Source organism: Setaria viridis, chromosome 6 (assembly GCF_005286985.2).
Source record: "Setaria viridis chromosome 6, Setaria_viridis_v4.0, whole genome shotgun sequence".
Lineage (NCBI taxonomy): Eukaryota > Viridiplantae > Streptophyta > Magnoliopsida > Poales > Poaceae > Setaria > Setaria viridis.
In genome coordinates, this window is record NC_048268.2 from 4,525,859 (window position 1) to 4,550,278 (window position 24,420).

General features: G+C 47.1%; 2 protein-coding genes and 2 pseudogenes across 2 annotated transcripts; all 4 read right to left on the minus strand.

The window, feature by feature from the left end:
• Positions 1–6,095: 6,095 nt before the first annotated feature.
• Positions 6,096–7,259, minus strand: LOC117860807 (uncharacterized). The gene is made up of 4 exons (XM_034744191.1): positions 7,123–7,259; positions 6,778–7,024; positions 6,420–6,566; positions 6,096–6,131 (listed from the first exon to the last, which is right to left on the minus strand). The coding sequence occupies exons 1-4, from the start codon at positions 7,257–7,259 to the stop codon at positions 6,096–6,098; spliced, it is 567 nt and encodes a 188-aa protein (XP_034600082.1).
• A 10,291-nt stretch (positions 7,260–17,550) lies between these two features.
• Positions 17,551–19,369, minus strand: LOC117860808 (uncharacterized; annotated as a pseudogene).
• Positions 19,370–20,027: 658 nt separating this feature from the next.
• LOC117860811 (uncharacterized) lies at positions 20,028–21,620 on the minus strand. The gene is made up of 6 exons (XM_034744195.1): positions 21,484–21,620; positions 21,139–21,385; positions 20,781–20,927; positions 20,398–20,455; positions 20,232–20,324; positions 20,028–20,068 (listed from the first exon to the last, which is right to left on the minus strand). Exons 1-6 carry the CDS (start codon positions 21,618–21,620, stop codon positions 20,028–20,030), a joined length of 723 nt encoding a protein of 240 aa, XP_034600086.1.
• Positions 21,621–22,007: 387 nt separating this feature from the next.
• LOC117860812 (uncharacterized) lies at positions 22,008–23,828 on the minus strand (annotated as a pseudogene).
• Between the last annotated feature and the right edge of the window lie 592 nt (positions 23,829–24,420).

Sequence of the window (24,420 nt, forward strand, 5' to 3'; positions counted from 1 at the left end):
TAGTAGATGGGATCTACTACCGGGGTCGGGATTTTTGCCGTGTGCATATGCTTCGGTAAATCAGCCGTAACTTTTCGGTACGATCTCGGATTGGGGCGAATTTTATATGAAAATTGATCTACAGAAAAAGTTACACATGAAATTCAATGGCTTTGCCGTTTTCGGCGAAATTAGATTTTCCAAATTCGGCTTGAAAGATGGAGTTTCGGGCATCCGAAGTTTGGAACGTTAGGACGCTTAACTCTGTTTTGTAGGATGTATGTATGTATCTTGTGATCAGTATGGCCCCTTTGTGTATGTGATGCATGTGTGTAACTCATTCGTGACCTGCACGTCGCGCGTACGGAACATGGCAGGAGCCATATGTGTTGTCACCTTAATGTATTTAATGGTCTGCATACCAATCTGTGATGATCCAAGCAACTATGTAATCTTCATTACTAGCTTCCTTACTAGCTATTAGGTGTAACTGTTGGAGGTATGCCCTAGAGGCAATCATAGAGATGATGATATTCCATTTGTATCCATGATTTGTATGTTGTGTTCATTGAATATCCATTGAAGGCTACTTGAATTGATTTGCAATTATGTGAATTGTATGTGAAACTCTTTACTTGTATGGTTATTCTAAAGTTGTCCCTAGTCGGAGTTCATGTGAGGACACACATGAATATTAGACTAGCACATGTATTAGTTGATGACTATGTTTCACAAGTCATGGACATGGAGATGTTGAACTAATAATGTGGACACATGTGGAGACATGTGTTAGGACTGACCCAACACGAGAAGTAGTTCTCTCTTTAAAACAAGATATACGCTTTGTCCTTAGACCTGAGATTGTCGCATGTATTCTAGATGTGGATCGACCTACTTAGGGGCTATCAAACGCTACGCCGTAACAGGGTAGTTATAAAGGTAGTTTTCGGGTTTGTCAAGAAGCATGCTATGAGACATGGTCAATCAAGATGGGATTTGCCCCTCTCTGATTGAGAGTGATACCTCTGGGCCCCTCGAGTGATCGGATCTGAAAATGCATAGCCATGCTACGTACGGTTAAGAGTTAACCTACAAAGGGATTCCGAATCACAGGATCGAGAAAGAGCGGTCGGCTTGAAGCTAGACCAAATATCGTGAGGCAAAGGGAATAGCATGTATATTATGTTGTGATGGTTCGTCTGATATGATCTTCGTGTGCGTATAGGAGTTGGCACGTCTTGCTAGAGGCCGCTACCGACTATTGGGCCGAGTAGGAGTACTCGGGCCATGTCTATGCGTATCCGAACCCATAGGGTCACACACTTAAGGGGCTGGAAGCCCAATTCGGATCTGATCCGAGTTGGATTAGGTTTAGAAGTACTAATGGGCCTCGGATCCAGAGGCCCGTCAGGAACCTCTATAAATAGAGGGGTGGGGGCGCCCTAGGGTTTACACCTTTTGGCGAAACACACCTGCCGCGCCTCCCACGCCCTCGCCTGTTGCAACTCGCGGATCTAGCAGTCCGGCTTGCGACGCTTCCTCCCTGCACATGTGGATACCTTGGAGGTGTTGCGCCTGCAGCACTTGGACGAGCCGCCGACGAGCCGCCGACGAGCCGACGACGAGCCGCGGTACCGGAGGCGATCTTGCTGCACGTAGACGAGCTGCTGAGGAGCCGCTGGACGTGATCGACTACGTACGACTACGTGATCGTCTTCACTGCATCGACGCATATCTACATCTTCCGCACCAGTAGTGCGTCGAGTGGTAATCCCGTGATTCTTATACGGCAGTTCTTCCTGGTTATACGTGGTAGATTTTTGAATTACGCTAGTGTAGCCTACCTAGTATTCCAACAGTAATAGCATGTTCTAGTTCTTGGAGGACTCATCACCAGAAGGATGGTGCACATGGAACATGGAAATGGAGATCACCATGGTGAACAGGTTCTATGGAGGTGGAGATCACCATATGAAAACGGGTCATACTTTGTCACAACTGTGTGAATGCTATTCTGTTTATGTTTTACTTTCTGCATGCTGTGATGTTAGAAGTAGAACGACCCCTCACAAAGTTTAAGTTAGTATGCCCTCCCAACTAAAACTTGCACCGTCCCATGTCTTGTACAATTAGTGGTGGGTCTATGAAAATAGGGTGCCACTAGTTTTCCTTGATTAGACGGGTTTGTGTCGGACACTTACACGCATAAGGGTTGGTTTGCTTAACAAGGTTAACTTAACGGTTAAGGACCTTGGGGCATAAAGATTGGGCGCCGGGACATGGAGATGTCACCCAACAACAGGAGTCATATGTGATATGATTAGCAAAAGTTGCTTACCGATCTATCTTGTTTTGCTAGCGGTGATACTAAAGCTCACTAGTAGACTTGTTAGTTGTGGATTTTGAATCACTAAGTGTCAATAGAGGGATATTGATTTTAGTGGGAGTAGATTCTGTTAAAATAGTTTAATGTGATTTGCTCTATCATGGATACGTTTGTCTTAGTGTATTTTGCATTACTTTTGTTGTAGATTAAATGGCACCTAGCAACACCACACCGTTTGCTTTGCGTTCGGTCCTTGAGAAGGACAAGTTGAATGGAACAAACTACTCGGATTGGATCCGTAACCTGGGAATTGTTCTCAGGGCCGATAAAAAGGAAGATGTTCTAGACACCCCACTACCACCAGTACCTGCTGATGATGCATCTGCTGCCGTTAAGACTGCTTACAAGAAGGCATTTGATGCTAATCTTGAGGTAAGCTGTCTTATGCTTGCTTGCATGGAACCCGAGCTGCAGATGCAGTTCGAAACAAATTATGAGGCACACGATATGATCGTGGTGCTCAAGGACATGTTCCAGACACAGGCTAGGACTGAAAGGTTCAACGTGTCCAAAGCCTTTCTGGAGTGCAAGCTAGCAGAAGGCGCAGCAATAGGACCACATGTAATCAAGATGGTTGGTTACACTCAGCGATTGGAGAAGCTGGGCTTCCCAATGGGCAAAGAGTTGGCTACTGACTTCATTCTTTCATCTCTTCCACCTAGCTATGGGAACTTCATCTCGAACTACCATATGCATGGGACGGAGAAGGGTCTGAATGAACTGTATGGTATACTCAAGACAGCAGAGGTAGACATTAAGAAAAGCGCTAGTACCAGCCATGTGATGGCTGTACAGAACAAGCCTACCTTCAAGAAGAAGGGCAATTCTTGGAAGAAGAAGGGTAAGGCTGGAGTGTCCAAGCCAAACCCAGCGCCCAAGGCTAAAGCTGGACCTGCTCCAGATAAAGAGTGCTTTTATTGTCACGAACCTGGTCACTGGAAGAGAAACTGCAAGCAGTACCTAGCTTCGTTGAAGAATGGCGGAAGTAAGAGTACTTCTACCTCACGTACGCTTGTTGTTAATGTTATAGACAACATTTTTCTCGCTGATACAATTATTAATACTTGAATTGATTTGCAATTATATGAATTGTGTGTGAAACTCTTTACTTGTATGGTTATTCTAAAGTTGTCCCTAGTCGGAGTTCATGTGAGGACACACATGAATATTAGACTAGCACATGTATTAGTTGATGACTATGTTTCACAAGTCATGGACATGGAGATGTTGAACTAATAATGTGGGCACATGTGGAGACATGTGCTAGGACTGACCCAACACGAGAAGTAGTTCTCTCTTTAAACAACATATACACTTTGTCCTTAGACCTGAGATTGTCGCATGTATTCAAGATGTGGATCGACCTACTTAGGGGCTATCAAACGCTACGCCGTAACAGGGTAGTTATAAAGGTAGTTTTCGGGTTTGTCAAGAAGCATGCTATGAGACATGGTCAATCAAGATGGGATTTTCCCCTCTCTGATTGAGAGTGATATCTCTGGGCCCCTCGAGTGATCGGATCCGAAAATGCATGGCCATGCTACGTACGGTTAAGAGTTAACCTACAAAGGGATTCCGAATCACAGGATCGAGAAAGAGCGGTCGGCTTGAAGCTAGACCAAATATCGTGAGGCAAAGGGAATAGCATGTATATTATGTTGTGATGGTTCGTCTGATATGATCTTCGTGTGCGTATAGGAGTTGGCACGTCTTGCTAGAGGCCGCTACCGACTATTGGGCCGAGTAGGAGTATTCGGGCCATGTCTATACGTATCCGAACCCATAGGGTCACACACTTAAGGGGCTGGAAGCCCAATTCGGATGTGATCCGAGTTGGATTAGGTTTAGAAGTACTAATGGCCTCGGACCCAGAGGCCCGTTAGGAACCTCTATAAATATAGGGGTGGGGGCGCCCTAGGGTTTACATCTTTTTGGCGAAACACATCTGCCGCGCCTCCCACGCCCTTGCCTGTTGCAACTCTCGGATCTAGCAGTCCGGCTTGCGATGCTTCCTCCCTGCATGTGTGGATACCTTGGAGGTGTTGCACCTGTAGCACTTGGACGAGCCGTCGACGAGCCACGACGAGCCGACGACGAGCCGCGGCACGAGGGAGATCTTGCTGCACGTGGACGAGCTGCTGAGGAGCTGCTGGACGTCGACGTGATCGAATACGTACGACTACACTGATCCACTTCGCTGCACCGATGCGAATCTACATCTTCCGCACCAGTAGTGCGTCGAGTGGTAATCCCGTGATCCTTATACGGCAGTTTTCCTGGTTTACGCGGTAGAAAATTTTGTTTTGCGCTAGTGTAGCCTACCTCGTATCCCAACATTCTTCCCAGCCAAGGAGGTAAGGACTGCCCACCCCCATTTGTTTTAAGGGGGGTAGGCTGTAACGACCCTGGGCAATCCCTTCGAGTAAATCTTAATCCGAGTCCCCCAATTTCCTCTGTCTCAGCTCTTCCCGAGCAGGAGTGCTCCACCTCCGGTCCTATGTCCCGACCCCTGAGACCCCGACCCACCCCGTCGGTTCCTTCTGAGTTCCCCAAGGCAGTGTCCCTTCAGTCTTAAGCAGAGGAGAAACCGAGAATGACCGGTGGATGGACGGGTGAACCCGCAAATCTTTTTCCCAGATCTCCCGAGGCAGACGCACTCGAGCGGCCTGCATCGCTTCAGAGCTCTCCCGCCGCGTGGCGCAGCTTCTCCGACGCTCGCCGCTTCGCCCAGTCACCGGCCATGACCGAATGGTTTCCCACACCGTTCTCCCCAATCGCTGCAGAAGCCCCTCTGCACCCTTTCTGCAGCGCCTCGTCTCGCTCGCGCCCTCGCCAACCGTGCCTTGAAGCTCCAACGCTACTATGGCAGAGCTTTGCCGCTTGCTGCGTCCAAACTGCCTCGCAGCTCGCGCCCATCACCACCTTGCCGGATCCCCTGCTGCAAAGCCCGATGCCTTCCGGCTTTTCCGCCGCCTCTCCACAGTCGCGCCGCCCCGAATGCGCTACGCGATGATTCCTCCATCACCAACCCCGACTCCGGCCGCGACAATTCTTTTCCACCTTGCCAGAACTGTGCCCGGCAAACCGCTGCTTCGCACTCGCCTGCGCACCCGCAGCCTGCCTGTCTTGTCACCTGTGCAACCTTGCTTGCCGCGCCGTTCCCCCTGTCACACCCATCAGATCCGCCGCACGACGACGCCCACCTCCGCCAAATCTCAACCACCGGCAAAACCGCACCTGCGCCACCTTGTCTCCAGTGCCCAATAGCCGAGGACGCTATCTCCGAAAACCTGTTCCGCCGCCGATCGCCGCCTAGTCGCCGCCATGGCAGTGCACTCCATCCTTTTCTTCTGGTCTGCGTGCTACTCCAACTCCCTCTCTCTCCGCGCAGCTATAAAAGGGAATGCTAGAATCCTACTGGAGTCCCCTTTGTCACTGTTGCCTCGCTGCCTTGTTTCCCCTGTTTCGTGCTTGAGCACCGCCACCTAAGTTCCTGAGAAACTCTCTTTCCCGCTCAACACCCGCACCTCCCCAATCCACCCATCCGCCTGCTCCTCCGCACTGTGCTAGAGCTTCCTTGTTGTTCACAAGAAGCTCCGTCGCCGCCGGAGCACCGCCGGATATCGCTGCCACCAAAGCCTTAGTGCTTAAGACCTTCCGCCCGGATATCGCCGCCACCAAAGCCTTAGTGCTTAAGACCTTCCGCCCGGATATCGCCGCCACCAAAGCCTTAGTGCTTAAGACCTTCCGCCCCAAAAGGCTTCACCTATAAAGCAAGAGACCAATTGACAGCAAAAGCTATTCATACTCGGAGATTGGAAGTAGCAGGTAGCCCTCAGAACTACTTATAGATCTTGATCTACTGATGGCCAAGACTAGATCACTAGAAACAAACACTACATGTAAACCCTGATGAACTGATAAACAAAAACATTTGACAGCAAGACCAAACAAGAGAGGAATGGCATCGAAGCAATCATAGCCTATTGCTTGCTCGAGTACATAGCTCATATGGAAAAACAAACAGCTCGAGATTGGAATTAAGGTAATGTACCACAATGTTCTCATTAAATGCATCTCTCTCCTTAAAAGCCTTGTCCAATGTCATTTTCCCAAGCTCACTCATTGTTGTTTGTGCAAGTTGTATGACAGCAGAAATCGGATTCTCCACACCATAGGAAGCGAGGTATGGATCGACAATCTGCAAAACTCAGCAAATGTTAAAATTAGCACCAAATCTGCTACACTACCACTACACTAATATGCTGCAATTGTAAAGGAAATGCAGTGAAACGGATAAGAATAGAGCTACTCCTAGAGCAAGAAAGAAAAACACGCAAAAGGTAGGTTCAATCTCAATTTAGATTCGCAATCACTTGGTGCCAAAGATTATGCTCAACTGTTGCTATTACCTTCACGAAGAGTCCGCCATCGATCTGCAGGCAGACGCCGTTTCTGGTGAGGATGGATTGGTCAGAAATGGGAATCACCTGCTCCTTGAGCGAGTGGACGAAGACGATTCTGTCGACTCTGGGCACCAGCAGGTGGATTCTGGGGGTGAGGATCCTGTGGTACTTGCCCAGCCTCTCCACCACGAAGGCCTTCCTTTCCGGGACAATGGTCACTCCCCAGTTCACCGGCGTGCCCAGCGGGTCGCACCTGGAAGCAACACGAGTGTAGGGAGCTCAATCTCGGCTTCCAGAAGGCTCCCGAAGCAAGCGAGAAGCGAGAGAGAGGGAGAGGGGGTACGGTTTTACCGAGGGCTGCCGTCGCGGGGGTGGTACTGGGAGAGGGAGCGGGACGAGGCGGGGGCAGCGCCGGTAGCGGCGAGGTGGCACGGGAGGAGGAGGAGCTGGCGCGCCGGGGTGGCGGAGCGCCGGAGGAGGGTTGCCATTGTCGGTGGCGGCGGCGGAGAGCCCCTTTTGTTATCGGGTTTGAGGTTTAAAAAAGAAATGGGAACGAGAAATAGGTGCTCTCAGCTCAGCAAGCTGTTTGGCTGCCGCTTAGAATTGCAACGAGGATTTTTTGGGAGAAGAAAATGAAGACCAATTTTTTCCCGAGTTTGTCTAATTTCAATCCTAATCACGAAACCGTCTAAACTTGAAGTTTTGACTTTGAATTGCAAGGAGGCCTTTTTTACTTAGAATTATGGTTTAACCAGAAAACCGTCTAAATTTTCACTACAAATTGAAACGAGGAGTAGTAGAGACTGCTGCGGCATACGAATTGTGGTTTCGATTCGAGTCAGTTCAAATTTTCAGGCTTTCAGCCATGTTTATAAGCATTTATGTTTCCATTTTGAAAAGGTGTAAATGGTGGCCATGTACCATGGTTTTGACGAGAAGGAGACGCGGCTGCTGTCAGCTTGTTCGGCTGGCTGCTTTGCAGCTGCCTGCTGCTGCTCGGCTCTCTGCCGCAGCAGCTGCAGCACGCAGCAACTCTCTGCAGCAGCAGCCAGCCAGTCGAACGCAGCAGCCAAGCGAACGAGCTGAATAAGTTTAGAATAAAATATTCACATACCCTTTGCAAGATTAGCCTGGCTTGTCACAGCAGCTGTTACAACAAATGAAAAAAATACCAAACAGAGTTATATCCTTCTCTTGGAAAAAGCATTAGGGATGAACTAAATTAGTTTAAGATAGAACTCTGTCTCCAACTTATCTCTCTTTTTCCAGAAAAAGAATTAGATCAACCTCAAATTGAAAGGAATCATCACCTTCTGATTCATGGATTTGGACACGCTTTTCCAATTCTGCCTCTACTTCCATCTCCATTGCTACTTTAATCACATGTGGAGGAGATATGTCCCCTGCATTGTCAATTTTGAAACATAAGAAACAAACACAGGTATAACATGGAGATTAATTTGGAGAAAGACATACTAATCTCAAAACAGATACACTCCACGCTGTTGGGATACGAGATAGGCTACGCTAGCATAAATCAAAATTTCTACCGCGTATAACCAGGAAGAACTGCCGTATAAGGATCACGGGATTACCACTCGACGCACTACTGGTGCGGAAGATGTAGATATGCGTCGGTGCAGTGAAGACGATCACGTAGTCGTACGTAGTCGTACGTAGTCGATCACGTCCAGCAGCTCCTCAGCAGCTCGTCCACGTGCACAGCAAGATCGCCTCCGGTACCGCGGCTCGTCGTCGGCTCGTCGCGGCTCGTCGGCGGCTCGTCCAAGTGCTGCAGGTGCAACACCTCCAAGGTATCCACACGTGCAGGGAGGAAGCGTCGCAAGCCGGATTGCTAGATCCGCGAGTTGCAACAGGCGAGGGCGTGGGAGGCGTGGCAAGAGTGTTCAGCCAAAAAGGTGTAAACCCTAGGGCGCCCCCACCCCTCTATTTATAGGGGTTCCTGATGGGCCTCTGGATCCGAGGCCCATTAGTACTCCTAAACCTAATCCAACTCGGATCAGATCCGAATTGGGCTTCCAGCCCCTTAAGTGTGTGACCCTATGGGTTCGGATACGTATAGACATGGCCCGAGTACTCCTACTCGGCCCAATAGTCGGTAGCGGCCTCTAGCAAGACGTGCCAACTCCTATACGCACACGAAGATCATATCAGACGAACCATCACAACATAATATACATGCTATTCCCTTTGCCTCACGATATTTGGTCTAGCTTCAAGCCGACCGCTCTTTCTCGATCCTGTGATTCGGAATCCCTTTGTAGGTTAACTCTTAACCGTACGTAGCATGGCCATGCATTTTCTGATCCGATCACTCGAGGGGCCCAGAGATATCACTCTCAATCAGAGAGGGGCAAATCCCATCTTGATTGACCATGTCTCATAGCATGCTTCTTGACAAACCCGAAAGCTACCTTTATAACTACCCTGTTACGGTGTAGCGTTTGATAGCCCCTAAGTAGGTCAATCCACATCTAGAATACATGCGACAATCTCAGGTCTAAGGACAAAGCGTATATGTTGTTTAAAGAGAGAACTACTTCTCGTGTTGGGTCAGTCCTAACACATGTCTCCACATGTGTCCACATTATTAGTTCAACATCTTGATGTCCATGACTTGTGAAACATAGTCATCAACTAATACATGTGCTAGTCTAATATTCATGTGTGTCCTCACATGAACTCCGACTAGGGACAACTTTAGAATAACCATACAAGTAAAGAGTTTCACATACAATTCACATAATTGCAAATCAATTCAAGTAGCCTTTAATGGATATTCAATGAACACAATATATAAATCATGGATACAAATGGAATATCATCATCTCTATGATTGCCTCTAGGGCATACCTTCAACAGTCTCCCACTTGCACTAAAGTCAATCTAGAAGGTACCTAATACCCATAGCTCTTACATGCGCATCATGCTTAGCCTGCGGGAGTGGTTTTGTCAACGGATCAGAAATGTTCAGATCCGTGTGTATTTTGCATATCTTGATCTCACCCCGGTTAACGAAGTCTCGAATGAGATGAAATCGCCGCATTACGTGTTTGTTCTTCTGGTGGTTCCTTGGCTCCTTTGCTTGCGCAATTGCCCCATTGTTATCACAGTAGAGATTCAATGGGCTGGACGCATTCGGGAACACACCAAGCTCAATGAGGAAATTCCTTATCCAAACACCTTCCTTCGCGGCTTCCGAAGCCGCGATGTACTCGGCTTCTGTCGTTGAATCGGCCACCGTCTCCTGCTTGGAACTCTTCCAACTAACAGCACCACCATTTAGCGTGAACACAAATCCTGATTGTGACTTTGAATCATCTCTGTCGGTTTGGAAACTAGCATCGGTGTAACCTGTTACAACGAGCTCCTCCTGACCTCCATAGACGAGGAACATATCTTTAGTCCTTCTCAAGTACTTAAGAATGTTTTTCACCGCTGTCCAGTGACTCTCACCTGGATCAGATTGGTGTCTGCTTGTCATACTTAGCGCATATGAAACATCTGGGCGAGTACTTATCATTGCATACATGATAGATCCAATAGCCGAGGCATATGGCACTCTACTCATGCGATCCCGCTCATCAGCAGTCGAAGGACACTGAGTCTTGCTGAGATGTATGCCATGTGACATAGGCAAGAACCCTTTCTTTGCCTCTTCCATGCTGAACCGCTTCAACACTTTGTCAATATAAGTATCTTGGCTCAAACCTATAAGCCTTCTTGATCTATCTCTATAGATCTTAATGCCCAGAATATATGCCGCTTCCCCTAAGTCCTTCATCGAAAAACTATTTTTCAGTGAAGTCTTTACGGACTCAAGCATAGGAATGTTATTTCCAATCAGCAATATGTCATCCACATATAAGATTAGAAATACTACAGAGCTCCCACTAACCTTCTTGTAAACACAAGACTCTTCTTCGTTCTTGGTGAAGTCAAACCCTTTGACCACTTCATCAAAACGAATGTTCCAACTCCTAGATGCTTGCTTCAATCCATAAATGGATCTCTGAAGCTTGCATACCTTTCCAGCATTTTTCGGATCGACAAAACCCTCGGGCTGTATCATATACACGTCCTCAGCTAGGTTTCCATTCAGGAAAGCTGTCTTGACATCCATTTGCCATATCTCATAATCGAAATATGCAGCTATAGCTAGAATAATCCGAATGGACTTAAGCATCACTACGGGCGAGAAGGTCTCGTCGTAGTCAACTCCTTGAACTTGTCGAAAACCTTTTGCGACAAGTCGTGCTTTATAGATGTGAACATTTCCATCCATGTCCTTTTTCTTCTTATAGATCCACTTGCACTCTATGGCTTTAACACCATCAGGCGGGTCAACCAAGTTCCAAACTTGATTGTCACCCATGGACTCTATTTCGGATTGCATGGCACTCTGCCATTTTTCGGAGTCTGGGTCCATCATTGCTTCTGCATATGTCGCAGGCTCATCATTGTCCAACAATAATATTTCCCGCATTTCGCGGAGCCTTGCCGACCTTCGTGGTTGTGGCGGTGCTTCTCTTGCCATGGGTATCTCAACTTGTTCTGCTACGTTAGCATCACTCATTGATTCTTGCCCGATTGGCTCATCTTGAACTTCTTCAAGATGCACTGTCTTTCCACTCTTTTCTCCTTTGAGAAACTCTTTCTCTAGGAAAACCCCGTTCCGAGCGACAAACACTTTGCCTTCTGATCGGTTGTAGAAATAATATCCCAAAGTTTCCTTTGGATATCCCACGAAAATGCACTTATCCGACTTGGGTGTGATCTTGTCCGACTGAAGTCGCTTGACAAACACTTCATATCCCCAAATCTTTAGAAAAGACAAACTAGGAACCTTTCCAGTCCACATCTCATATGGTGTCTTAACTACGGATTTAGATGGTACCCTATTAAGTGTGAAAGCTGCTGTTTCTAGAGCGTATCCCCAAAATGACAACGGTAGGTCCGACTGGCTCATCATTGATCGAACCATGTCTAACAAAGTTCGATTACGTCGCTCGGACACACCGTTTCTCTGAGGTGTTCCAGGCGGCGTAAGTTGTGGAACAATTCCGCAACTCTTTAGATGATTGCTAAACTCGTGGCTCAAATACTCGCCTCCACGATCAGATCGTAAGGCCTTAATTTTCTTGCCACGCTGATTTTCAACTTCATTCTGAAATTCCTTGAACTTTTCAAAGGTCTCAGACTTGTGCCTCATCAAGTAGACATAGCCATATCTACTAAAATCATCAGTGAAAGTTATGAAGTATTGGAATCCTCCTCTAGCCGTCGTGCTCATTGGTCCACATACATCACTATGTACGAGTTCCAACAAGTCTACTGCTCTCTCAGGAAATCCTGTGAAAGGCGTCTTGGTCATCTTGCCTAGCAAGCAAGCCTCACATGTCTCGTATGATTCAAAATCAAACGAAGTTAGAAGTCCATCAGAATGGAGCTTCTTCATGCGCTTATCACTTATATGACCCAAACGACAATGCCACAAGTAGGTAGGACTCAAATCATTAGGCCGAGGCCTTTTAGCACTTACATTATAGACAGGTGAACCATCAAGATTTAAAACAAATAATCCATTCACAATGGGTGCAAAAGCCATAAACATATTATTCTTAGAGATCACACAACCATTGTTTTCACTCGCAAATGAATAACCATCCTTCATCAAACATGAAGGAGATAAAATGTTTCGACTTAAACTAGGAACAAAATAACAATTATTCAAGTCCATAATAAATCCTGACGGGAGGTGGAGTTGCATCGTCCCGACGGTCAAAGCAGCAACTCTTGCATTATTGCCCACGCGGAAATCAACTTCTCCTCTTTCCACGCTTCTACTTCTTATCATTCCCTGCATCGAATTGCAAATATGAGCAACCGATCCGGTATCAAATACCCAAGAATTAATAACTGTATCAGCGAGAAATATGTTGTCTATAACATAAACAACAAGCGTACCTGAGGTAGAAGTACTCTTACTTCCGCCGTTCTTCAAGGAAGCTAGGTACTGCTTGCAGTTTCTCTTCCAGTGACCAAGTTCATGACAGTAAAAGCACTCTTTATCTGGAGCAGGTCCAGGTCCAGCTTTAACCTTGGGCGGTGGGTTTGGCTTGGACGTTCCAGCCTTGCCCTTCTTCTTCCAAGAATTGCCCTTCTTCTTAAAGCTGGGCTTGTTCTGTATCGCCATCACATGGCTGGTACTAGCGCTTTTCTTAATGTCAGCCTCTGCTGTCTTGAGCATACCACACAGCTCATTCAGACCCTTCTCCGTCCCATGCATATGGTAGTTCGAGATGAAGTTCCCATAGCTAGGCGGAAGAGACGAAAGAATGAAATCCGTGGCCAACTCTTGGCCCAGTGGGAAGCCTAGCTTCTCCAACCGTTGAGTGTAACCAACCATCTTGATCACGTGTGGTCCTACTGCTGCGCCTTCTGCTAGCTTGCTCTCAACAAAGGCCTTAGACACATTGAACCTTTCAGTCCTGGCCTGTGTTTGGAACATGTCTCTAAGCGCCACGATCATATCGTGCGCCTCATGGTTTGTTTCGAACTACATCTGCAGCTCGGGTTCCATGCAAGCAAGCATAAGGCAGCTTACTTCGAGGTTAGCATCACATGCTTTCTTGTAAGCATTCTTAGCAGCAGCGGGTGCATCCTCAGCAGGTTCTTCTGGTAGTGGGTTGTCTAGAACATCTTCCTTTTTCTCAGCCCTGAGAACAATTCTCAGGTTGCGGATCCAATCCGAGTAGTTTGTTCCATTCAACTTGTCCTTCTCAAGGACCGAACGCAAAGCAAACGATGTGGTGGTGTTGCTAGGTGCCATTTAATCTACAACAAAAGTAATGCAAAATATACTAAGACAAACGTATCCATGATAGAGCAAATTACATTAAACTATTTTAACAGAATCTACTCCCACTAAAATCAATATCCCTCTATTGAAACTTAGTGATTCAGGATCCACAACTAACAAGTCTACTAGTGAGCTTTAGCATCACCGCTAGCAAACGAGGTAGATCGGTAAGCAACTTTTGCTAATCATATCATATATGACTCCTGTTGTTGGGTGACATCTCTATGTCTCGGCGCCCAACCTTTATGCCCCAAGGTCCTTAACCGTTAAGATAACCTTGTTAAGCAAACCAACCCTTATGCGTGTAAGTGTCCGACACAAACCCGTCTAGTCAAGGAAAACTAGTGGCACCCTAATTTCATAGACCCACCACTAATTGTACAAGACATGGGACGGTGCAAGTTTTAGTTGGGAGGGCATACTAACTTAAACTTTGTGAGGGATCGTTCTACTTCTAACATCACAGCATGCAGAAAGTAAAACATAAACAGAATAGCATTCACACAGTTGTGACACAGTATGGCCCGTTTTTCATATGGTGATCTCCATCTCCATAGAACCTGTTCACCATGGTGATCTCCATCTCCATGTTCCATGTGCGCCATCCTCCTGGTGATGAGTCCTCCAAGAACTATGCTATTACGCCTAATAGCTAGTAAAGAATCTAGTAATGAAGATTACATAGTTGCTTGGATCATCACAGATTGGTACGCAGACCATTAAATACAATAAGGTGACAACACATATGGCTCCTGCCGTGTTGCCGTACGCGCGACACGCAGGTCACGAATAAGTTACACACATGCATCACATACACAAGGGGGCCATACTGATCACAAGATACATACATACATCCTGCAAAACAGAGTTAGGCGTCCTAACGTTCCAAACTTCGGAGGCCCGAAACTCCATCTTCCAAGCCGAATTTGGGAAATCTAATTTCGCCGAAAACGGCGAAGCGGTTGAATTTCATGTGTAACTTTTTCTGTAGATCAATTTTCGTATAGAAATCGCCCCGATCCGAGATCGTACCGAAAAGTTACGGCTGATTTACCGAAGCATGCGCATACGGCAAAATCCCGACCCCGGCAGTAGATCCCATCTACTATAGCACATCTAATGCGCCTGGCGTATGACCCTGGATCTCGATTCGACCAATCATATTGATCTTCCCTCACTGCAACTGGATTTACGTGTATCACTTAACTCCGATGGCGGAAACCGACCGGTAGGAGTATGTCGTTACACTACCATTGCAGCAAGGGCACGAAATCAGGACATAGATCAAACAGAGAACTCGCATATCTCCATATGCACACATCCCGAATCCAAAACTAAGCAACCTAGCTCTGATACCACTGTTGGGATACGAGGTAGGCTACGCTAGCGTAAATCAAAATTTCTACCGCGTATAACCAGGAAGAACTGCCGTATAAGGATCACGGGATTACCACTCGACGCACTACTGGTGCGGAAGATGTAGATATGCGTCGGTGCAGTGAAGACGATCACGTAGTCGTACGTAGTCGATCACGTCCAGCAGCTCCTCAGCAGCTCGTCCACGTGCACAGCAAGATCGCCTCCGGTACCGCGGCTCGTCGTCGGCTCGTCGCGGCTCGTCGGCGGCTCGTCGGCGGCTCGTCCAAGTGCTGCAGGTGCAACACCTCCAAGGTATCCACACGTGCAGGGAGGAAGCGTCGCAAACCGGATTGCTAGATCCGCGAGTTGCAACAGGCGAGGGCATGGGAGGCGCGGCAAGAGTGTTCAGCCAAAAAGGTGTAAACCCTAGGGCGCCCCCACCCCTCTATTTATAGGGGTTCCTGATGGGCCTCTGGATCCGAGGCCCATTAGTACTCCTAAACCTAATCCAACTCGGATCAGATCCGAATTGGGCTTCCAGCCCCTTAAGTGTGTGACCCTATGGGTTCAGATACGTATAGACATGGCCCGAGTACTCCTACTCGGCCCAATAGTCGGTAGCGGCCTCTAGCAAGACGTGCCAACTCCTATACGCACACGAAGATCATATCAGACGAACCATCACAACATAATATACATGCTATTCCCTTTGCCTCACGATATTTGGTCTAGCTTCAAGCCGACCGCTCTTTCTCGATCCTGTGATTCGGAATCCCTTTGTAGGTTAACTCTTAACCGTACGTAGCATGGCCATGCATTTTCTGATCCGATCACTCGAGGGGCCCAGAGATATCACTCTCAATCAGAGAGGGGCAAATCCCATCTTGATTGACCATGTCTCATAGCATGCTTCTTGACAAACCCGAAAGCTACCTTTATAACTACCCTGTTACGGTGTAGCGTTTGATAGCCCCTAAGTAGGTCAATCCACATCTAGAATACATGCGACAATCTCAGGTCTAAGGACAAAGCGTATATGTTGTTTAAAGAGAGAACTACTTCTCGTGTTGGGTCAGTCCTAACACATGTCTCCACATGTGTCCACATTATTAGTTCAACATCTTGATGTCCATGACTTGTGAAACATAGTCATCAACTAATACATGTGCTAGTCTAATATTCATGTGTGTCCTCACATGAACTCCGACTAGGGACAACTTTAGAATAACCATACAAGTAAAGAGTTTCACATACAATTCACATAATTACAAATCAATTCAAGTAGCCTTTAATGGATATTCAATGAACACAATATATAAATCATGGATACAAATGGAATATCATCATCTCTATGATTGCCTCTAGGGCATACCTCCAACACACGCCCCAATCCATTGCTGCCTCATTGATCAATCTCTGCAGAAGATTGACAGAAAACGTTATTCACATAGCAAACAAAGCAAGAGACCAATTGACAGCAAAGCTATTCACACTCGGAGATTGGAAGTAGCAGGTAGCCCTCAGAACTACTTATAGATCTTGATCTACTGATGGCCAAGACTAGATCACTAGAAACAAACACTACATAAAAACCCTGATGAACTGATAAACAAAAACATTTGACAGCAAGACCAAAAAAGAGAGGAATGGCATCGAAGCAATCATAGCCTATTGCTTGCTCGAGTACATAGCTCATATGGAAAAACAAACAGCTCAAGATTTTGGAATTAAGATAATGTACCACAATGTTCTCATTCACTGCATCTCTCTCCTTAAAAGCCTTGTCCAATGTCATCAGGTGGATTCTAGGAGTGAGCATCCGGTGGTACTTGCCCAGCCTCTCCACCACGAAGGCCTTCCTTTCCGGGACAATGGTCACTCCCCAGTTCACCGACGTGCCCAGCGGGTCGCACCTGGAAGCAACACGAGCACAGGGTGCTCAATCTCGGCTTCCAGACGGCTCCCGAAGCAAGCGATAAGCGAGAGAGAGGGAGCGGGGGTAGGGTTTTACCGAGGGCTGCCGTCGCGGGGGTGGTACTGGGAGAGGGAGCGGGACGAGGCGGGAGCGGCGCCGGCAGCGGCGAGGTGGCGCGGGAGGAGGAGGAGCTGGCGCGCCGGGGTGGCGGAGCGCCGGAGGATGCTTGCCATTGTCAGCGGCGGCGGCGGTGGTGGCGGAGAGCCCCTTTTGTTATCGGGTTTGAGGCTTAAAAAAGAAATGGGAACGAGAAATAGGTGCTCTCAGCTCAGCAAGCTGTTTGGCTGCCGCTTAGAAGCTCAGCAAGCTGTTTGGCTGCCGCTTAGAATTGCAACGAGGATTTTCTGGGAGAAGAAAATGAAGACCAATTTTTTCCCGAGTTTGTCTAATTTCAATCCTAATCAGGAAACCATCTAAACTTGAAGTTTTGACTTTGAATTGCAACGAGGCCTTTTTTACATAGAATTATGGTTTAACCAGAAAACTCTCTAAATTTTCACTACAAATTGAAACGAGGAATAGTAGAGACTGCTGCGGCATACCAATTGTGGTTTCGATTCGAGTCAGTTCTAATTTTCAGGCTTTCAGCCATGTTTATAAGCATTTATGTTTCCATTGTGAAAAGGTGTAAACGGCGGCCATGTACCATGGTTTTGACGCGGCTGCTGTCAGCTCGTTCGGCTGGCTGCTTTGCAGCTAGCTGCTGCTGCTCGGCTCTCTGCCGCAGCAGCCAGCCAGCCGAATGCAGCAGCCAAGCGAACGAGCTGAATAGGTTTAGGATAAAATATTCACATAACCTTTGCAAGATTAGCCTGGCTTCTCACAGCAGCTGGTACAACAAATGAAAAACATAGCAAACAGAGTTATATCCTTCTCTTGGAGAAAGCATTAGAGACGAACTAAATTAGTTTAACATAGAACTCTGTCTCCAACTTATCTCTCTTTTTCCAGAAAAAGAATTAGATCAACCTCAAATTGAAAGGAATCATCACCTTCTGATTCATGGATTTGGACATGCTTTTCCAATTCTGCCTCTACTTCCATCTCCATTGCTACTTTAATCACAAGTGGAGGAGATATGTCCCCTGCATTGTCAATTTTGAAACATAAGAAACAAACACAGGTATAACTTGGAGATTAATCTGGAGAAAGACATACTGATCTCAAAACAGATACACTCCACGCCCCAATCCATTGCTGCCTCACTGATCAATCTCTGCAGAAGATTGACAGAAAACGTTATTCACATAGCAAACAAAGCAAGAGACCAATTGACAGCAAAGCTATTCACACTCGGAGATTGGAAGTAGCAGGTAGCCCTCAGAACTACTTATAGATCTTGATCTACTGATGGCCAAGACTAGCTCACTAGAAACAAACACTACATGTAAACCTTGATGACCTGATAAACAAAAACATTTGACAGCAAGACCAAAAAAGAGAGGAATGGCATCGAAGCAATCATAGCCTATTGCTTGCTCGAGTACATAGCTCATATGGAAAAACAAACAGCTCGAGATTTTGGAATTAAGATAATGTACCACATTGTTCTCATTCAATGCATCTCTCTCCTTAGAAGCCTTGTCCAATGTCATTTTCCCTAGCTCACTCATTGTTGTTTGTGCAAGTTGTATGACAGCAGAAATCGGATTCTCCACACCATAGGAAGCGAGGTATGGATCAAAAATCTGCAAAACTCAGCAAATGTTATAATTAGCACCAAATCTGCTACACTACCACTACACTAATATGATGCAATTGTAAAGGAAATGCAGTGAAACGGATAAGAATAGAGCTACTCCTAGAGCAAGAAAGAAAAACACGCAAAAGGTAGGTTCAATCTCAATTTAGATTCGCAATCCCTCGGTGCCAGAGGTTATGGTCAACTGTTGCTATTACCTTCACGAAGAGTCCGCCGTCGATCTGCAGGCAGACGCCGTTTCTGGTGAGGACGGACTGGTCGGAAATGGGAATCACCTGCTCCTTGAGCGAGTGGACGAAGACGATTCTGTCGACTCCGGGCACCAGCAGGTGGATTCTGGGGGTGAGCATCCGGTGGTACTTGCCCAACCTCTCCACCACGAAGGCCTTCCTTTTCGGGACAATGGTCACTCCCCAGTTCACCGGCGTGCCCAGCGGGTCGCACCTGGAAGCAACACGAGCGCTGGGAGCTCAATCTCGGCTTCCAAAAGGCTCCCGAAGCAAGCGAGAAGCGAGAGAGAGGGAGCGGAGGTAGGGTTTTACCGAGGGCTGCCGTCGCGGGGGTGGTGCTAGGAGAGGGAGCGGGACGACGCGAGAGCGGCGCCGGCAGCGGCGTGGTGGCGCGGGAGGAGGAGGAGCTGGCGCGCCGGGGTGGCGGAGTGCCGGAGGATGCTTGCCATTGTCGGCGGCGGCTGCGGCGGTGGCGGAGAGCCCCCTTTTGTTATTGGGTTTGAGGCTTAAAAAAGAAATGGGGACGAGAAATAGGTGCTCTAAGCTCAGCAAGTTGTTTGGCTGCCGCTTAGAAGCTCAGCAAGCTGTTTGGCTGCCGCTTAGAATTGCAACGAGGATTTTTTGGGAGAAGAAAACGAAGACCAATTTTTTCCCGAGTTTGTCTAATTTCAATCCTAATCAGGAAACCATCTAAACTTGAAGTTTTGACTTTGAATTGCAACGAGACCTTTTTTACTTAGAATTATGGTTTAACCAGAAAACCGTCTAAATTTTCACTACAAATTGAAACGAGGAGTAGTAGAGACTGCTGCGGCATACGAATTGTGGTTTCGATTCGAGTCAGTTCAAATTGTCAGGCTTTCAGCCATGTTTATAAGCATTTATGTTTCCATTCTGAAAAGGTGTAAACGGGGCCAGGTACCATGGTTTTGACGAGAAGGAGACGCGGCTGCTGTCAGCTTGTTCGGTTGGCTGCTTTGCAGCTGCCTGCTGCTGCTCGGCTCTCTGCCGCAGCAGCTGCAGCACGCAGCAACTCTCTGCAGCAGCAGGCAGCCAGTCGAACACAGCAGCCAAGCGAACGAGCTGAATAAGTTTAGAATAAAATATTCACATACCCTTTGCAAGATTAGCCTGGCTTGTCACAGCAGCTGTTACAACAAATGAAAAAAATACCAAACAGAGTTATATCCTTCTCTTGGAAAAAGCATTAGGGATGAACTAAATTAGTTTAAGATAGAACTCTGTCTCAAACTTATCTCTCTTTTTCCAGAAAAAGAATTAGATCAACCTCAAATTGAAAGGAATCATCACCTTCTGATTCATGGATTTGGACACGCTTTTCCAATTCTGCCTCTACTTCCATCTCCATTGCTACTTTAATCACATGTGGAGGAGATATGTCCCCTGCATTGTCAATTTTGAAACCTAAGAAACAAACACAGGTATAACTTGGAGATTAATCTGGAGAAAGACATACTAATCTCAAAACAGATACACTCCACGCCCCAATCCATTGCTGCCTCATTGATCAATCTCTGCAGAAGATTGACAGAAAACGTTATTCACATAGCAAACAAAGCAAGACACCAATTGACAGCAAAGCTATTCACACTCGGAGATTGGAAGTAGCAGGTAGCCCTCAGAACTACTTATAGATCTTGATCTACTGATGGCCAAGACTAGATCACTAGAAACAAACACTACATAAAAACCCTGATGAACTGATAAACAAAAACATTTGACAGCAAGACCAAAAAAGAGAGGAATGGCATCGAAGCAATCATAGCCTATTGCTTGCTCGAGTACATAGCTCATATGGAAAAACAAACAGCTCAAGATTTTGGAATTAAGATAATGTACCACAATGTTCTCATTCAATGCATCTCTCTCCTTAAAAGCCTTGTCCAATGTCATTTTCCCAAGCTCACTCATTGTTGTTTGTGCAAGTTGTATGACAGCAGAAATTGGATTCTCCACACCATAGGAAGCGAGGTATGGATCAAAAATCTGCAAAACTCAGCAAATGTTATAATTAGCACCAAATCTGCTACAGTACCACTACACTAATATGCTGCAATTGTAAAGGAAATGCAGTGAAACGGATAAGAATAGGGCTACTCCTAGAGCAAGAAAGAAAAACACGCAAAAGGTAGGTTCAATCTCAATTTAGATTCGCAATCGCTCGGTGCCAGAGATTATGGTCGACTGTTGCTATTACCTTCACGAAGAGTCCGCCGTCGATCTGCAGGCAGACGCTATTTCTGGTGAGGACGGACTGGTCGGAAATGGGAATCACCTGCTCCTTGAGCGAGTGGACGAAGATGATTCTGTCGACTCCGGGCACCAGCAGGTGGATTCTAGGAGTGAGCATCCGGTGGTACTTGCCCAGCCTCTCCACCACGAAGGCCTTCCTTTCCGGGACAATGGTCACTCCCCAGTTCACCGACGTGCCCAGCGGGTCGCACCTGGAAGCAACACGAGCACAGGGTGCTCAATCTCGGCTTCCAGACGGCTCCCGAAGCAAGCGATAAGCGAGAGAGAGGGAGCGGGGGTAGGGTTTTACCGAGGGCTGCCGTCGCGGGGGTGGTACTGGGAGAGGGAGCGGGACGAGGCGGGAGCGGCGCCGGCAGCGGCGAGGTGGCGCGGGAGGAGGAGGAGCTGGCGCGCCGGGGTGGCGGAGCGCCGGAGGATGCTTGCCATTGTCAGCGGCGGCGGCGGTGGCGGCGGAGAGCCCCTTTTGTTATCGGGTTTGAGGCTTAAAAAAGAAATGGGAACGAGAAATAGGTGCTCTCAGCTCAGCAAGCTGTTTGGCTGCCGCTTAGAAGCTCAGCAAGCTGTTTGGCTGCCGCTTAGAATTGCAACGAGGATTTTTTGGGAGAAGAAAATGAAGACCAATTTTTTCCCGAGTTTGTCTAATTTCAATCCTAATCAGGAAACCATCTAAACTTGAAGTTTTGACTTTGAATTGCAACGAGGCCTTTTTTACATAGAATTATGGTTTAACCAGAAAACTCTCTAAATTTTCACTACAAATTGAAACGAGGAATAGTAGAGACTGCTGCGGCATACCAATTGTGGTTTCGATTCGAGTCAGTTCTAATTTTCAGGCTTTCAGCCATGTTTATAAGCATTTATGTTTCCATTGTGAAAAGGTGTAAACGGCGGCCATGTACCATGGTTTTGACGCGGCTGCTGTCAGCTCGTTCGGCTGGCTGCTTTGCAGCTAGCTGCTGCTGCTCGGCTCTCTGCCGCAGCAGCCAGCCAGCCGAATGCAGCAGCCAAGCGAACGAGCTGAATAGGTTTAGGATAAAATATTCACATAACCTTTGCAAGATTAGCCTGGCTTCTCACAGCAGCTGGTACAACAAATGAAAAACATAGCAAACAGAGTTATATCCTTCTCTTGGAGAAAGCATTAGAGACGAACTAAATTAGTTTAACATAGAACTCTGTCTCCAACTTATCTCTCTTTTTCCAGAAAAAGAATTAGATCAACCTCAAATTGAAAGGAATCATCACCTTCTGATTCATGGATTTGGACATGCTTTTCCAATTCTGCCTCTACTTCCATCTCCATTGCTACTTTAATCACAAGTGGAGGAGATATGTCCCCTGCATTGTCAATTTTGAAACATAAGAAACAAACACAGGTATAACTTGGAGATTAATCTGGAGAAAGACATACTGATCTCAAAACAGATACACTCCACGCCCCAATCCATTGCTGCCTCACTGATCAATCTCTGCAGAAGATTGACAGAAAACGTTATTCACATAGCAAACAAAGCAAGAGACCAATTGACAGCAAAGCTATTCACACTCGGAGATTGGAAGTAGCAGGTAGCCCTCAGAACTACTTATAGATCTTGATCTACTGATGGCCAAGACTAGCTCACTAGAAACAAACACTACATGTAAACCTTGATGACCTGATAAACAAAAACATTTGACAGCAAGACCAAAAAAGAGAGGAATGGCATCGAAGCAATCATAGCCTATTGCTTGCTCGAGTACATAGCTCATATGGAAAAACAAACAGCTCGAGATTTTGGAATTAAGATAATGTACCACATTGTTCTCATTCAATGCATCTCTCTCCTTAGAAGCCTTGTCCAATGTCATTTTCCCTAGCTCACTCATTGTTGTTTGTGCAAGTTGTATGACAGCAGAAATCGGATTCTCCACACCATAGGAAGCGAGGTATGGATCAAAAATCTGCAAAACTCAGCAAATGTTATAATTAGCACCAAATCTGCTACACTACCACTACACTAATATGATGCAATTGTAAAGGAAATGCAGTGAAACGGATAAGAATAGAGCTACTCCTAGAGCAAGAAAGAAAAACACGCAAAAGGTAGGTTCAATCTCAATTTAGATTCGCAATCCCTCGGTGCCAGAGGTTATGGTCAACTGTTGCTATTACCTTCACGAAGAGTCCGCCGTCGATCTGCAGGCAGACGCCATTTCTGGTGAGGACGGACTGGTCGGAAATGGGAATCACCTGCTCCTTGAGCGAGTGGACGAAGACGATTCTGTCGACTCCGGGCACCAGCAGGTGGATTCTGGGGGTGAGCATCCGGTGGTACTTGCCCAACCTCTCCACCACGAAGGCCTTCCTTTTCGGGACAATGGTCACTCCCCAGTTCACCGGCGTGCCCAGCGGGTCGCACCTGGAAGCAACACGAGCGCTGGGAGCTCAATCTCGGCTTCCAAAAGGCTCCCGAAGCAAGCGAGAAGCGAGAGAGAGGGAGCGGAGGTAGGGTTTTACCGAGGGCTGCCGTCGCGGGGGTGGTGCTAGGAGAGGGAGCGGGACGACGCGAGAGCGGCGCCGGCAGCGGCGTGGTGGCGCGGGAGGAGGAGGAGCTGGCGCGCCGGGGTGGCGGAGTGCCGGAGGATGCTTGCCATTGTCGGCGGCGGCTGCGGCGGTGGCGGAGAGCCCCCTTTTGTTATTGGGTTTGAGGCTTAAAAAAGAAATGGGGACGAGAAATAGGTGCTCTAAGCTCAGCAAGTTGTTTGGCTGCCGCTTAGAAGCTCAGCAAGCTGTTTGGCTGCCGCTTAGAATTGCAACGAGGATTTTTTGGGAGAAGAAAACGAAGACCAATTTTTTCCCGAGTTTGTCTAATTTCAATCCTAATCAGGAAACCATCTAAACTTGAAGTTTTGACTTTGAATTGCAACGAGACCTTTTTTACTTAGAATTATGGTTTAACCAGAAAACCGTCTAAATTTTCACTACAAATTGAAACGAGGAGTAGTAGAGACTGTTGCGGCATACGAATTGTGGTTTCGATTCGAGTCAGTTCAAATTGTCAGGCTTTCAGCCATGTTTATAAGCATTTATGTTTCCATTCTGAAAAGGTGTAAACGGGGCCAGGTACCATGGTTTTGACGAGAAGGAGACGCGGCTGCTGTCAGCTTGTTCGGTTGGCTGCTTTGCAGCTGCCTGCTGCTGCTCGGCTCTCTGCCGCAGCAGCTGCAGCACGCAGCAACTCTCTGC